Source organism: Mustela erminea, chromosome 13, assembly GCF_009829155.1.
Source record: "Mustela erminea isolate mMusErm1 chromosome 13, mMusErm1.Pri, whole genome shotgun sequence".
Taxonomy (NCBI): domain Eukaryota; kingdom Metazoa; phylum Chordata; class Mammalia; order Carnivora; family Mustelidae; genus Mustela; species Mustela erminea.
The window spans coordinates 90,598,555-90,612,120 of record NC_045626.1 but is presented as its reverse complement, the minus strand read 5'-3'; the positions used below and the strand labels follow the sequence as shown (position 1 = coordinate 90,612,120).

At 55.0% G+C, this 13,566-nt stretch overlaps 1 protein-coding gene across 2 annotated transcripts in view; it reads left to right on the top strand.

Moving 5' to 3' along the window:
- The first annotated feature begins 4,645 nt into the window (after positions 1-4,645).
- The window catches only part of TMEM132D (transmembrane protein 132D), a 571,936-nt gene continuing 563,015 nt past the window's right edge, over positions 4,646-13,566 (top strand). Inside the window, exon 1 of one of the 2 annotated variants that reach the window (XM_032310915.1) lies at positions 4,646-5,049. In XM_032310915.1, coding sequence (XP_032166806.1) covers positions 4,971-5,049 — 79 coding nt within the window. In that variant the 5' untranslated portion in view covers positions 4,646-4,970. The remainder of the gene's footprint in view (positions 5,050-13,566) is intronic. The other variant, XM_032310917.1, reaches the window with a different exon arrangement.

The following is a 13,566-nucleotide window of genomic DNA, read 5'->3' as shown; positions in this document are numbered from 1 at the left end:
GAGGGCCTTGACTTTCTCCCACCACCCTTCTCCCCCACCCCAGGCGTCAGCCACAGGCTTCTTGCTGGGCTTTGGGCTTTGGCAGCCACATGGACTTGGCACTTGCTGTCCCTCCACCTGCACATTTATGGCCCAGATCGGCCCCATGGGTCCTTCTCTTCAGGCAGGTCCTGCTTCTAAGGCCACCTTCCCCGAGACACCTTGCCAGCCCTCTCTCAAGGTAAACAGGATCCCGTCCGGGGTTCTTCAAGGGTCTTTCTAAAAGCATCACGTTTTTTGCTCGGTTGCGTCTGGTTGTCCCCATGAGAATACAGGCTCCGTGGTGGTGGGTCCCCTGGCTAGATCTCCAGAGCCCAGCCAATGACAGGCATGTCATAGATACGCATTGTGTGCAGCTGGGGATCCGCAGAAACCCCTCACCACTGAGGACCCCGCCCGTGAGGACCACACTTCCCCCTGCTAGGCTGGGGATCCGGCCTGGCTATGCGTCTTGCAGGGAGAGGGGGTGCGAGCGAGTGACAGCACGCCGCCTCGTCCCAGTCTCCAGGGAAAGACACGTGTACAGAAAGCCCGGAAGAACTCTCTGCAGCTTCTCCCCAAGCCCCCTGGGTTCCTCACCTTCCACAGAGGCTGAGCAGGCTAGAGGAGGGAATGCAGGGTTCACCCGAGAGTGCTGCTTACAGCTTCAGAGAGGACCCCGTAGGGTCTGTTGAACTTTAGTGCGGATCCATACATCAGTAAAGTCAGGCAAGTGGGGTCCCTTTAGGCCCACTGAGGGGTCACCTGGAGACGCCCTGGGTTACCCGGGAGGCTGAGCGCCTGGGTTCCTAACGTTTGCTTATGGAGCCCAAGGACATGAACAAGAAAGGACAGAGTAGTGGTGGTGGGGTGAAGAACGGTCCAGATGTGAGGGAGGTGACCCAGAAGAGTCCGCAGGCGCAGTGACCTAACACGGTCATCATCCGTGCCTCCTGCTGGGAGTCCTGTGTGGGTTGGCAGGGGTTCTGCCCCCGACACGGACCTGCTGGGCCGGCGGATGGGGACGCCCCTCCTTCCTGCAGCGGCATCTTCTCCAGCCTCCTGGTGGGGGACCTACAGACCACAGAGCAACAGGGGGGCTCTCCGTGGCCTCATCCTGGAAGGGACCCTCATCACCTCTGCTCATCTTCCATCGGTCACCTTCTAGGGGACTGAGAAGCGCACTTGTGCCTGGCTCTGGGACAGAATGACAAGTGCCCGGGAACCGCAGTAGCGCCATCCTCAAGGACACTTCCTGGCAGCCACAGGAGACAATCCTGCTGGAGGGATGCCGTCCCCCAGCCTCTCCAGCGAGCGCAGAGGTGTTCCTGGCGGCTCCGCTGAACTCCGGATCGGAACGCTGTCACCACTCTTGAAAGAGACAAGCCGTTTCTGGCCTTTTATTTCCAAGAATTTGGGGAGATTGAGAGGGGAGAAAGAAAGTTTTTTTCAAAAAGCCTCCTGCAGGAGGGGTGATCTGGAGGCTCACACGCAGTGTTTCCCACACGGGAGCGAGTTCTCCCCATCTCTGCGAGCTCTGTCATGGAGAGAAGACGGCCGGATAGACCTTACCATTGGCGAGGCTACGCTCCCCTTCAAGTCAACCTATTCCTCAGAAACTCACGGAACTGAGTTTGAAAGGAAACATACCAGCAAGGTAACCGGAAAGTGGGACAGTAAAAATATGGATAATCAGAGCAAAAATACAGCAACGTTAATACATTCTAGTTAGATGGCCTCCCTCTGAGCAGAAAGATGTTTCCTCTATTTTATTTTATTTTTTAAAACATCTTAATCTATTTATTTGAGACAGAGAGAGAGCATGAGGTGGGGAGTTTCAGAGGGAGAAGCAGACTCCCCGCTGAGCAGGGAGCCCCGATGCGGGATTCGTTCCTGGGATCCCAGGATCATGACCTGAGCCAAAGGCAGTTACTTAACTGACTGAGCCACCCAGGCGTCCTAGTTCCTCTATTTTAAAAGCAAGCGCACTTGCAACTATTAACAGTTTGTGGCAGTTTGAGCCTTTCTCTCTGATGCTACTGGAGGAACTGGAGGAGGAGGTCTAGTCTTTCAGCACCTAAACGCGCCTCCCCCACCACCGCTGGCCTAATTCCCTTCCACACTGAAGTCCTGCAGGCTCCTTCCCACCATTACCAGCCCCCCCCCCCCCCACAAAGCCAGCACCTCCTGCCACCTGCTGTAGAGCGCGTCGTATTTTCTTGAAAGACCGTGACCCCGCAGTGCCTTACGTAACAGCGTAATCCACACAGCACAACAATTAGTACTATTTAATTACTGACAAAATCAGGCTTACGTGTTGATTTACGGCCCCGCAGATGAAACCTATATTCTTGCAGGAAAGCAACTATACAATTAATTGTAATCTTACGATTAATTGGAGAGAAACAAAGCAGGAGCTTCGGATGAGATGTTGTCCCAGAGGCATGGCGGCAGCCTGGGACCTGGCAGGCCTGGAAGCTTCTCCAGGGCTTGGAAGCCTCGGCTCACCCCACGATTAGTTGTGCTAATTACCCAAAGAAGATTAGATGTCTTCACTCAACCAGCACACTGGAGAAGCCATTCTTGTATTTTATTTTAGCCACTGATCAGGTTTCTGGAGTTGTAGCTTCCCCCAAAGCTTCCACAGCAAAGAATAGGAAAAAAACTTTGCCTAGCCGGCCACGCATAATAGGGAAATGGTTCACAACCCCGGGCAGGAGCTGGAAGCTGTCGGCCAGCTTTCATCCTAAGGACACAGATAAATCTTCTGCAGTGACACCTCTCCCCAACCCCTCCCCCCAAAAGGAACATCTGATGACGGCAATTCTGGGTGAAAAAAAATCTTAATTTGATTTAGGAATATAAAGGGATTGTTTTCCATAAAGAACAGGGACCACGATTTCTCGTCTATAAATTTGGGAAATGCTACAAAACAATAGACTCTGTTTCACATTAAGACCGACCCTGGCGGCCTGGAGTTGGGGTTTAATACAGACTCTGGGCCAACCAGGGGGAGCCCCGGCGAAGGTGTGCAGGGGGTTAAACCCCAGTTTCCCCCAATTTGGAGGTGAAGGACATAAGGAAGCAGGGGTCCTGGGACAAGCTGCGTGAGCTTCCCTAGGAGCCTGGTAATGAAGCTTTAATGGTACAAACCAGCCTCATTGGAGGGTTCTGGGGTGGGCTCGGCACTGGGCAGGGGGGAGGGCCGCTCACGAAGCTTCCAGAGGGATGTTAGTATTTTCTCAAGTTCCGGAAGTGCTGACATACATCATCTCTTTCACTCTTGCCACATTAGCTCTCTACAATTTTATAGGAACCCCAAAGAGAAGAGGCCCACGTTTAAGAGACAAAAGAAAAACAGGAAGACGGGACATACATTAGAAGAGTAAATGCAGAATCAAGAAGACTTGCAGGTCTCAAAGAGAGTGAAAGCTGGAGAGACAGTCCCTTGCAGAGCCACACTTGCTTGTCTGATCTTCCTGGAAACTTTGAAAGCTAAAAACTCTTCCAGCTCTGGTATATTTTTGCAACCAGGGGCATCTGGAGTAAAACATCTGTTGCTCTCTTAGTCAGATGATAATGACCCATTTTTACCTCCTGGGTAAACTCACCTCCTTTGATTTCGCGGCTGTCGTCTAACAATATTTTGTAAACACTCAGGAAGCTTTCACTCCGATTTTGATCTGGTTAATTCAAAGGCTCGCAGGGAGCCCAAGAGTCCTTGCATTTAAATCACAGGACGCTGCTTAGTGATCTCGGTTCCCGGTTGTCTTAATTAGGGATTCAGGAACGTAGAAACCAAGAACCTTGTCTGTTTTCTCTCAAGGCCACGTTGGCCCTCCACCCGGCCATCCCCGGATGCGGATGGGCCAGCGGAGGGCAAGATGGAATTCTTTAAGGATCCCTGACTTGGTGGCCATTCAGGGATCCGGGCTGGGGGCCGGGACGGCGTGTCGGAGGCCCTCCTGCTCAGAGCTGGTCCGGAAAAGCCCAGCGCAGGCTGAGGGACCCTCCGCGGCGACCTTTGTGTCCACTGGCCAGAGGTTTGGTGGGGAAGGGAAGGCAAATAGTCGTCTCGCCACCTGTTGGGGGGGTGGGCAGCTGGGTTGGGCAGCTCGAGCCGGGTTTCCAGCGGCCTCCCAGCGGCCCCTCCCAGCCTCGCCCGCGGGGCGGGGGTGACGGCGAGGGCGGGGCGGGCGGGCCGGGGGAGGTGGGCTTGACTTCGCCGATTGGGGCTCACGGCTGTCACTCCGAAAGGGTGGGGCTTTTCAAAAAAAGACAAATTCGGAAGGCAAAGCCCCTCAGCGGCGCTGGGCACAGCGGCGCTCGGTCTCGGCCAAGCGGGGCTACCGCGCGGGTCCCCGAGCCAGCGGGCGCTCCTCCGCGCGCCGGGGCCGAGTCTCCCCTGCCGGCCGTGCGCTCTGCGCGCCGGGGCCGCGGGCGGGGGCCGGAGCCGGGCGCGCGGGGGCGGCACCGCCAAACTTCGGGCGCGGGCGGCATGGGGACCGTGCGCCCGCGCGCCCCGCGCCGCCCCGCGCGCCCGGCCTGCCCGCCGGGGGCCCCAGCGCCGCCGCCGCCGCCGCCGCCCGCGCCCGGGACGCCGCAGCCCCGCCGCCCCGCCGCCCGCGCGCGCTAGCCGGCTCCCGCGCTCCCGAGGCGCCCCTCGCCCGCCAAGCAGGAGGGCCGACCCCGCGCGGACTCGAGCGAGGCGCCCGGCGGGGGCGAGGGGTGGGGTTTGCGGCGCGCGCCGGCCTCGGGGGAGCGAGTCCGGAGCCGCGCGCGGTCGTCGCCCGGCCGGCCATGGGCTGGCGGGCGGAGGGCGCAGGGCCCCGCGGCTGCTCGCGCCCCTAGGCGCGCTCGCCTCGTGCAGCCCGCTCGGCCCCGGCCTGGCGACCCGCTGGTCTGCGCCCCGACGGCGCCGGGAGCAGAGGAGCCGCGCTCGGGTCTCCGGGATGTGCCCGTCTGAGATGGGGACGCCGTGGCATCACTGGTCCCCCGTGCTCATCAGCCTGGCCGCCCTGTTCTCCAAAGGTGAGGGACGCCGCCGCCGCCTCTGGCCCGGGACTAACTTTGCCGGGAGTGAGGGTGTGGGAGTGTGCGTGGCTGGGGTGGCTGGGACGGAGGGCGTGGGTGCTGTGTGCGCGTGTGCACGCGCGCGGGCGGCTCCTTTGCAGCAGGTGCCTCCCCGGAAGACTTGGCGGGGAGGCCCTGGGAGAGACTGCCAAGGGACTCGAGCAAAAATAGCCCTGAATCAGGGGAGGGGGCCGTGGAGAACCTGGGAAGGAGCGGTGGGCTCTGGGAGGGCTGGTCTACAGGTCGGGGGAGGGGGCTTGGAAACCCTGGAAGGGCCCTGGAATGTGCACTTGGCTTTCGGAGCCGGCGCCGACCTGGGAGGAGGTAATTGCAGAGCACTCCCGTGTATGGGAATGTTTAGTGCCTGGGAGGCTGCTGCCCACAGGGCCCGACGCTTAGCTCGGAGAGTGACCCGAGTTCCCCTGAGACAGCGCAGCCTCTCCCCTGCCGCCGCCCCCCAGCTGCTGCTCGCGCCCGCTCCCGCACGGGTTCCACGCGGACCTCAAACCCGAACTTGTCCCCTGAGTTAGGCCGGCAGGGCCCTGACCTGGAACAGCGAGCAGAGGCATTCCCCATGTCCCTCCCCCTACCCACTCCGCCCCCGGCACCCCCAGCCTGTCCCTGGCACAGCCCGGCTGGAAGCTCAGGACGCTAATTCCATGAAGAGAAATTATGGGATTCATGCAGGAGATGGTAGAAAGTACCAGCAATTCTTTCTCCTTATTGATCGGGACTCTATTTGTGCGCGGTTCCCTGCCAGCTCCTCCTTCCTACGGGGAAATCTGTGAGGAGGAAATTGGGGGTTCTTACCAGCCTCCAGTGTGTGCCCCCAAATCCCTGTGAACAGACTTCTCTGATGACATTTTGGAGCTGAGATCTCTCTCAGAAACTTCAAAGCCACTGATGGTGCACAGGGTCTTTTAATCACAGGAATGTTCTTCTGTGAGCTTGTCGGGAATCACGGAGGTTACGGTGCAGGGGATCTGATGCTAGAGGAAGACCTTTCCCTGGCGGGGGCTCGGTGTCGCTGTGGGTTGAGGGAGAGGGAGCTTGCTTCTGGAGTCTTCTGGAGCCTGTGCTAGTGGGTTCCTGGCTCCTAATTAGCAGGAGCAGTCCTGAGGACCAGAGCCTCTGGGATTTATGGTGTGCACAAGGAACCAAAGAAAAGGGTGATGGATTCAGCGGATCCAACCCAGGCAGACATGAGGTTTAAAAAACCCCTAATCCTTGCACAGCATCCCAGCATACTTGCATATCGGGTGGAAAGCATGCTTTTTATTGGTTGTCACTTGATTTTCTAATAGGAACAGGCTTCTCTGTTTTCGTGCTGCAGTAACAAGGTTTTATTAAGAAAGCCACAGAATAGCTTGGTAACTGTGACCTCACTGTTGTGTCTCCTCCGGTAGGCACATAGTTCTGTTACTGATTTCTTTATTAGGCTGAGCAGTGTGGAAGAAAACTGTTATTACTCGTGATGCTTGAACTTTTTCGAGTGGAAACCCTGAAAATGCCCTTAAAACAGGGGCCTCTGTGATGTGGACGTCCCAGCGTGTACGTGATGCTCCCAGCCCGGCATGTGACAGATTGTGCGTGTTAAATGTGGAGAGACCTTAACTCAGCCCCACTGCTGGGAAGTGAATCGGTTGTGTGTGGATTTTCGGACAGAGCGAGCTCGGGGCCGAGCCGGGGTCTGTCCCGCGATCCTTCACGCTGCGCCTGAAAGCAGGAAAAAGTTTGACCCTTCTAAGGCCGTGGTGCCGTGATTTCTACATGCAGCGACGGTTGCTTCTGTTTCCTCTGCGTTCGCATCCCCTTTCCCGCTAAGATTCTCTGACACCCCCCCCCCCCGGAAAGTTTTAAACTGGCTTGACATCAAGTACGGACTATATTTAAAAGGATTTTCATTGGAAGCCAAATGCACACACACGCGTGCACAGGCACACACACACGCCACGGTAATCCAGAGTGCCCAGTTGGGCTGGGGCTGATGGAAAAATCAAGATGATTTCCAAATATTAAACGTCTGCTTCAGCGTCTCACTGTTTTTACTGTGTTGCTTTTGTTCCTTCCAAATAGGAAACCCTGAATGAACAGAAATGCACATTTTAATTCCAGGCTGATTTCCCTGAACCGCACATATGTTTACATTTCATGAGCAGGAAGTGATGGGTCACAGAGCAAACCCACTCTTATATAGATCTTTTGGAAAACAAATAAAAAGAAATCTTCGTTGCTTGTACTTCTGTCCGCAGGGACCTAGAGACGGTATCATGAAATCAGAAAGTTCCTAGCAACACAGTCCTATGGTCCCAGCCTTTTCTGGAGAATGGCCTTAACGTCGAATTGCTAGAGAGCTTGTGTCTTCTGTGTAGGGTCTAGTCTTGTTGGGAACCTTAATTTTTTTGATGTAAAAAAAAAAAATTTTTTTTAAGATTTTATTGAGAGAGAGGAGAGAGAGCGAGTGAAAGCGCCAGGCTAAGGGGGAGGGGCAGAGGGAGAAGCAGATTCCCCCCGCTCAGTGGGGAGCCCAACACGGGGGCTCGATCCCAGGACCCCAGACTGACCTGAGCTGAAGGCAGATGCTTCGCCGACTGAGCCCCCCGGGCACCCCTCTTGTTGGGAACTTGGTGTCGAGCAGAACTGGGCCAGCCTGCAGATGGGTTTTTAGGCACCGCTGTTCATTTGGAGGGAAGGGCAGGAGGACGGGAAGTGGGGGCTGGCGAGACAGACGGGTAAGAACGCTGGACGTGGGCAGAGCGCAGGCAGTCTTCATGCACAAGGTCAAGAAGGTTGCCACCCTGAGGCTGCTTGTCATGACCTTGACAAGCAGTTAGCTCTGCAAATGCCGGTGAGGAGTGGGTCCTCAGAGCCCCGGGGGTCCCGGGAGAGGAGCTGTTGCACCGAGAAGGACCCAGTCTCACAGCTGTGCTGGAAAGTGCTCTGCCTGCATCCGGCCAAGGATGGCGAGGTTCTGAGCTGTGGCTCTTTTAGCGTCTCTTCCTGCCGAGTGTGTTTCTGTGTGTCTAGCTTCCATTAAGGTCAGAAGAGAAGGTGTCAGGGCCCCAGCTCTCTGGAGGGTATATGTCCAGGGAAAGTCTGGTACAGCTCTGGACTGGAAGGAGCTTGGGTTTTCGGGGGTACCTTGTCCAGGCTATCCGGGAGGGGGGGGTGGGTATCTAGGAGGGAGCTCGTTGGTGTGTGTGTGAGAGACAGAGAGAGACAGAGAGACAGAGAGAGACAGGGAGACTTTACTGCTTACATTTCAACAGTGTCACCATGAAAGAGCTAGGGAACAAGGGTGTCATTAACTTTCATTTTCTCTGAATAAAGCTAAATAACACATACAATTTCATAAAAGATTCTTCTATGCATTGAAAGATAGAATTCCAAGGATGAGGATCTGTTTAATTTAGTTCCATTCTGAAAACTGAGGAAAAAAATGAAAAAACTCCCCAAATACCCAGTTGCAGAAGCTTGTACGGCCGTTACTTCTGTCTCCTCTATCCGTTTAGCTACTCACTCACTTACTCAGCCAGTCGTCCGTCCGTCCGTCCGTCCGTCCGTCCTTTTGTTCATCAGTCTGTCCATCCATCCACCCACCCACCCCCCGTCTGCCCATCTGTCCGTCCATCCGTCCATCCATCCACCCACCCCCATCTGTCCGTCCATCCATCCATCCTTCCGTCCGTCCTTCTGTCCATCTGTCCATCCATCCATCCTTCCTTCCATCCATCCATCCACAAATTACCATATACATGGTGGCTTAAAGCAACAGAAACTTATTTTCTCATGGTTCTGGAGGCCAGAAGTCCAAAATCAGTCTCCCTGGGCTGAAATCAAGGTGTCAGCAGAAGGTTCCGGGGAGCATCGTGTTTCACCTCTTCCAGCTTCGGGTGGCCGGCTGCCTGCAGACCTCGCATCCTGGAGGCATCCCTACCGTCGTGCAGGCTGGCGGCTTCTGGTCTCTCTGCTCTGTCCTCACATCGTTATCTGCTCCCTCACCACCTCCCTTTATTTTTTAAAAAATTTTTAAAGAAGATTTTATTTATTTATTGGACAGAGACACAGCAAGAGAAGGAACTCAAGCAGGGGGAGTGGGAGAGGGAGAAGCAGGCTTCCCGCTGAGCAGGGAGCCCGATGCGGGGCTCGATCCCACGACTCTGGGATCATGACCTGAGCTGAAGGCAGCCGCTTAATGACTGAGCCACCCAGGCACCCTCACCGCCTCCCTTTAGAAGGACCCTCTCAAACTGAGGACCACACCATCTTCCTTCTTACTCAGTCACATCTGCAAAGATCCCTTTCCTTTATCCCCCCCCAAATAAGGTGACATTCAGAGGTTCAAGGGATTTAGACATCGTTTTCTTTTGTGTGTCCATTTTCCAACCTGTTACGGGGGTGACATCCTAAAATGATATTGAAACTATACGTCTCCTGTTCTAAGTTCCTCTAGGGGCCACACTGTATTTTTCTATCTGGCTTCCATTTCTGTCCAGCATGTAGTATGCTCCTTTGGACATAGCAAGAGCTCAATTTTCAAGCATGCTTAAGACCATGCAATACCGCTAAGACAACCTTGGCCCAGTGGTAAAACGATTTGATGCTGTTTTCCTCCTGGTGGTTCAACGTGCTCTAGGATATACCTTGGTCAGTCTCAACAGCTAATCTCTTGAGTAATTATTGGATTATTCAGACACTGTGCTGAGTGATTTATGAAGATGATTTTTGGGGGGAATTTTCAGATGAACCTAACTGGGTAGAGTTTGTTAAAAAGCCCATCTTACAGATGCAGAAAGTGAGGCTCAGAGAGTATCTGACTTGTCCGAGATCGCCTACCCAGAAAGCGGCAGCATCTGAGTTCTGATGAGAGCTCGCCATTAGCCCATCTCTGTTCTGCCTGTGCTTCTATGTCATCGCTCAGAACAAATCCGTTCCTGCGTGGGGCTGCGCTTCCTGATCGGTGAAGGCGGAGAGCCTTCCATCTGGGTTTTGGCTAAGAGCTTCATGTATGGTTGGCGCTCCACACAGCACCAGGGTTGGGGGACCGACCCCTCACCCTGCACAGTAAAAAGTCCACTTGTAACTTCGACTCCCCCAGACGTCACTGCTGGTAGCCCAACGTGGACCCATTACGTACACGGTCAATTAGCACATATCGCCAATGTCGTGCGTATTACTTGCCGTGTTCTCACGACAGTCAGCTGGTGAATGGAAAATAGTATTGACAAAACCATGAGAAAGTACATTTTCAGTACAAGACTCTGTTTATCGAAAAAAAAATGCAGCTATAAATTCAAACCCGTGTTGGGCAAACGGGTAAAGGAACATCCCGTTCTTCCGTTTCCTCCGCCTTAATTTTTCCAGCCACGATTGGGAACAGTCCCTAAAAGGGGATACGCATTTGCAGAAACAGGCAGTTACAGAGTTTTTAGCTCTTAGTGACATCGCGTTCTTTTATGAATGTGAGAAACAGTAAGTTTTCAGGTTGACGGAGCATGGCTGTGCTGGTCACCAAGTGAAGAAGGTGGCAGTCAGCCTTCCTTGGCGTCCTTGTGTTGGTAGATGTTCCTCGTGGGGAGGGCCTTCCCGGCAGGCGGACGACGCTCGGGTACACTCTGCTCGGACGCGGCGGCAGCGAGAGATGTTGATTCGATCTCGTGGATTATCCCACCTGCCCCATTCCCAGGTCCTTCCTCAACCTAGACAGTATTTTTCATGGGGGGCGACGGAAGGAGAGTATAGAGTGAGCGTAGACGCTGCTGTGCTTGCAAGATGCTCCGAGTCACTTTGCTCCAGGTTGGAGGAGACAATGAGACATTTTCCCAGATGGACTGGAGGGTCCCCCAGGGGGGACACCTGCCCTGACTCTCCTGGGGAGATGCAGATGGAAACGTCTGGGCATGGGGAGCAGGCAGGGCGCTCCCGAGAGCTGCTGGGAGCCACGGAATGTTTCCGTGATCGGCCGAATGGTGCAGACGTGGCTGGTGAGGGGTGGGGGTCAGTGGCACGGGTGACCCCGGGGGGCCCTGAGGTCAAGACCGTGGAGGTGTAGCCGTGGTCCTCATGGATGGACCGCAGGAGGCCAGATGCCATGTAGACACATGACAGAGTCTCTAGGGGAAATGAGCCCTTCCAGAACTTAGACATGGTCCTGGCATCATGGGAAGGGGGCAGTGTTGACAGAGCCTCTGTCCGGCTGCCGGTGGAAATGCGGGCTCCAAAGAGGAATGAAGCCCCATGAAGCAGAGAGGCAGAAATGTGCGTTCTGGCCCCCGAGGCTGGGGGCTGCGGTTGGCACTCTCTCAGCCGCCGCCGCCCGCCCAGGAACATGATGAGGAACATGTGTGGGCCACCTGGGTTTGGTGATCTGCTGCTCGATGGTGGCGGTGGTGGGGGGTGGTGGTGGTCAGCCTGGAGCACAGTCTGCGGGGTCTGCCCAGGGCTCCAAGCCAGTCCTTCCCAGGTGAGTGTGTGTACCCCAGGCTGGCTGGGAAAGCGGGCGCCATGCTCGTTCTCACCAGAGAAGGGCAGGTGCCCGGCACTGCTGTCCGAACGCGTGCCGAGGTGGGAGCCATCTAACGTGCGGGGAAAGTGGGATGCCTGCTGCACGCTGACCCCAGGGCCCCCCGCAGACACCGGCCAGGGAGGTGCGGCAGACAGGAGCTCGGGAGCAGCTTGTGGGAGAAGGCTCGGGGTTCCTGGGACCACCAGCTTGATGGGGGGTGGCAGAGCGGAGAGCGGTTGTAAGGATTTTTGTCCATCCTTTTCCTAACTGCCTATTCTAAGAGCTGCTTCTTAAATCTCAGTACCCGTTGGGGGGAGGGGGTGGGAGCGGTGTTTATCCTGAGAAGTGGTTTGGACTTTATCTTGTGAACACCGTGAATTTTCTCAGTGAGTTTCTAAGTGTCTCTCTCTGCTTTAACGCCTAGGACTCTCTGAGCCAGATTTGCTCTCATAAGTGTAGAACTTAGGAGATGCCTCTTACTCATCAGCCTTATCCTTGGCCTTACCTTCTCTGCCTGCCGTGGTCTTTTCTTCCTGTCTGTTTCCGTGCCTGCTTCTTCTGTCCCGCAGCACTGCTGTTTTGTAACCTACTTCAGATTAATTTTGCAGGGAAGAAGAGGTAAAAATAAACAATCTCTCTACTCAAGGACGAGGGTCTCCCATTTTGCTGTGTCTCATTCTTGTTTCCTGTGGATTGTTTAAATCCTCGCGTTCATACTGTAGAAGGTCCACGTGATTTGGGTTCTGGACTTTCTGAGCTTATATGTTTATCCAAATATTTCCTCATGTTTTAAAAACCTACTATGAATGTATTTTTAATGTCGGTGTCATAGCTTAAAGGTTTTAGCTCTTGTGGAGCATTCCGTAGTTAAGGTTTCCGCTATTATAAGGAAGTAATTACCTCTGTGCGTAATGTTTGCTTTGAGTTACGTTCTTAGACAGACTCATGGTTATTTAATTACCAGGCCAAAGAGTAGGGTAGACGTTTTGCTGCCACACTCTTTCCTGGAAGGGCTGTACCTTTTTGCACACGACCAAGCAACGTGTGGGAGCACTGGTTCCTGGAACGCTGATGTCCTTGGTGACAGCAGGTGTCAGCATCCATGGTACTTCACGGCCTTTGCTGAGTGTTTCCGTGTCCCTGGAGACTCTGTGACCAGACCCGAAGCTCGGTCTGTTGTCCCCCAAAGTGTGATCAGCACCGTGAGTGGCTTTGCCTCTTGGAGGCTGAGGGTTTGGAATGGGTGAGGTGACAAAGTCTGTGGCCAGAGGAGAAGATCTGGAATTGGTCCTGGGAGGCAGGGGAGGACCTCAGTGGGCAGGTGACGTGGACATGGAGACACCGGGGGGTCAGGCCAGAAGGGACAAAGACGACCTAAGAACGGGGTGGGGAGGAGGCTGTTTAGTTGGTGGGGAAGAGGAGGTCCTCTCTGGGATGCCCTGTTCTGGAATCATCACCACAGAGGGGAATCAGAGCACAGCTGGCTGTTCTAGTTTGGAACTCGTGGTTCTGTGACTGATGGGCTCAGGGAGACCCTTGCTGCCTGCCCACAGCATAAATGTTCCAGTTCAGCCTTTGATCTGCCTAGTTCTTATTTATAACCAGCAAGGTGCGTCACCGGCCCTGGACATGGAGGGCCATTGTTTATCTAACGGCGAGATAGATTCCAAAGGCACAGAAACAAGCATGAGATCGACTCTGCCCTCATGGGGTTGCAATTTGGTGTGGGAAACGGTCCTAATCCTGTTCTGGTCCAGTGCCCACCTTCAGGGCCCCGGGGTCTCAGGGGCTGTGTGCTGCCGCGCCCCAGGGCTACCCCGAGAAGCGAACTCCTGCACCTGAGCCAGCCCTGGAACCCGGCGCCGAGAGATGCCTGCCCATCTGCTTACGAGGACTCCAGCCTCTTCAGTTCAGGAAGGCACCTCCAAAGGGGTCTGGAATCGGTGATACACATTCCTGTCTTTGCTATC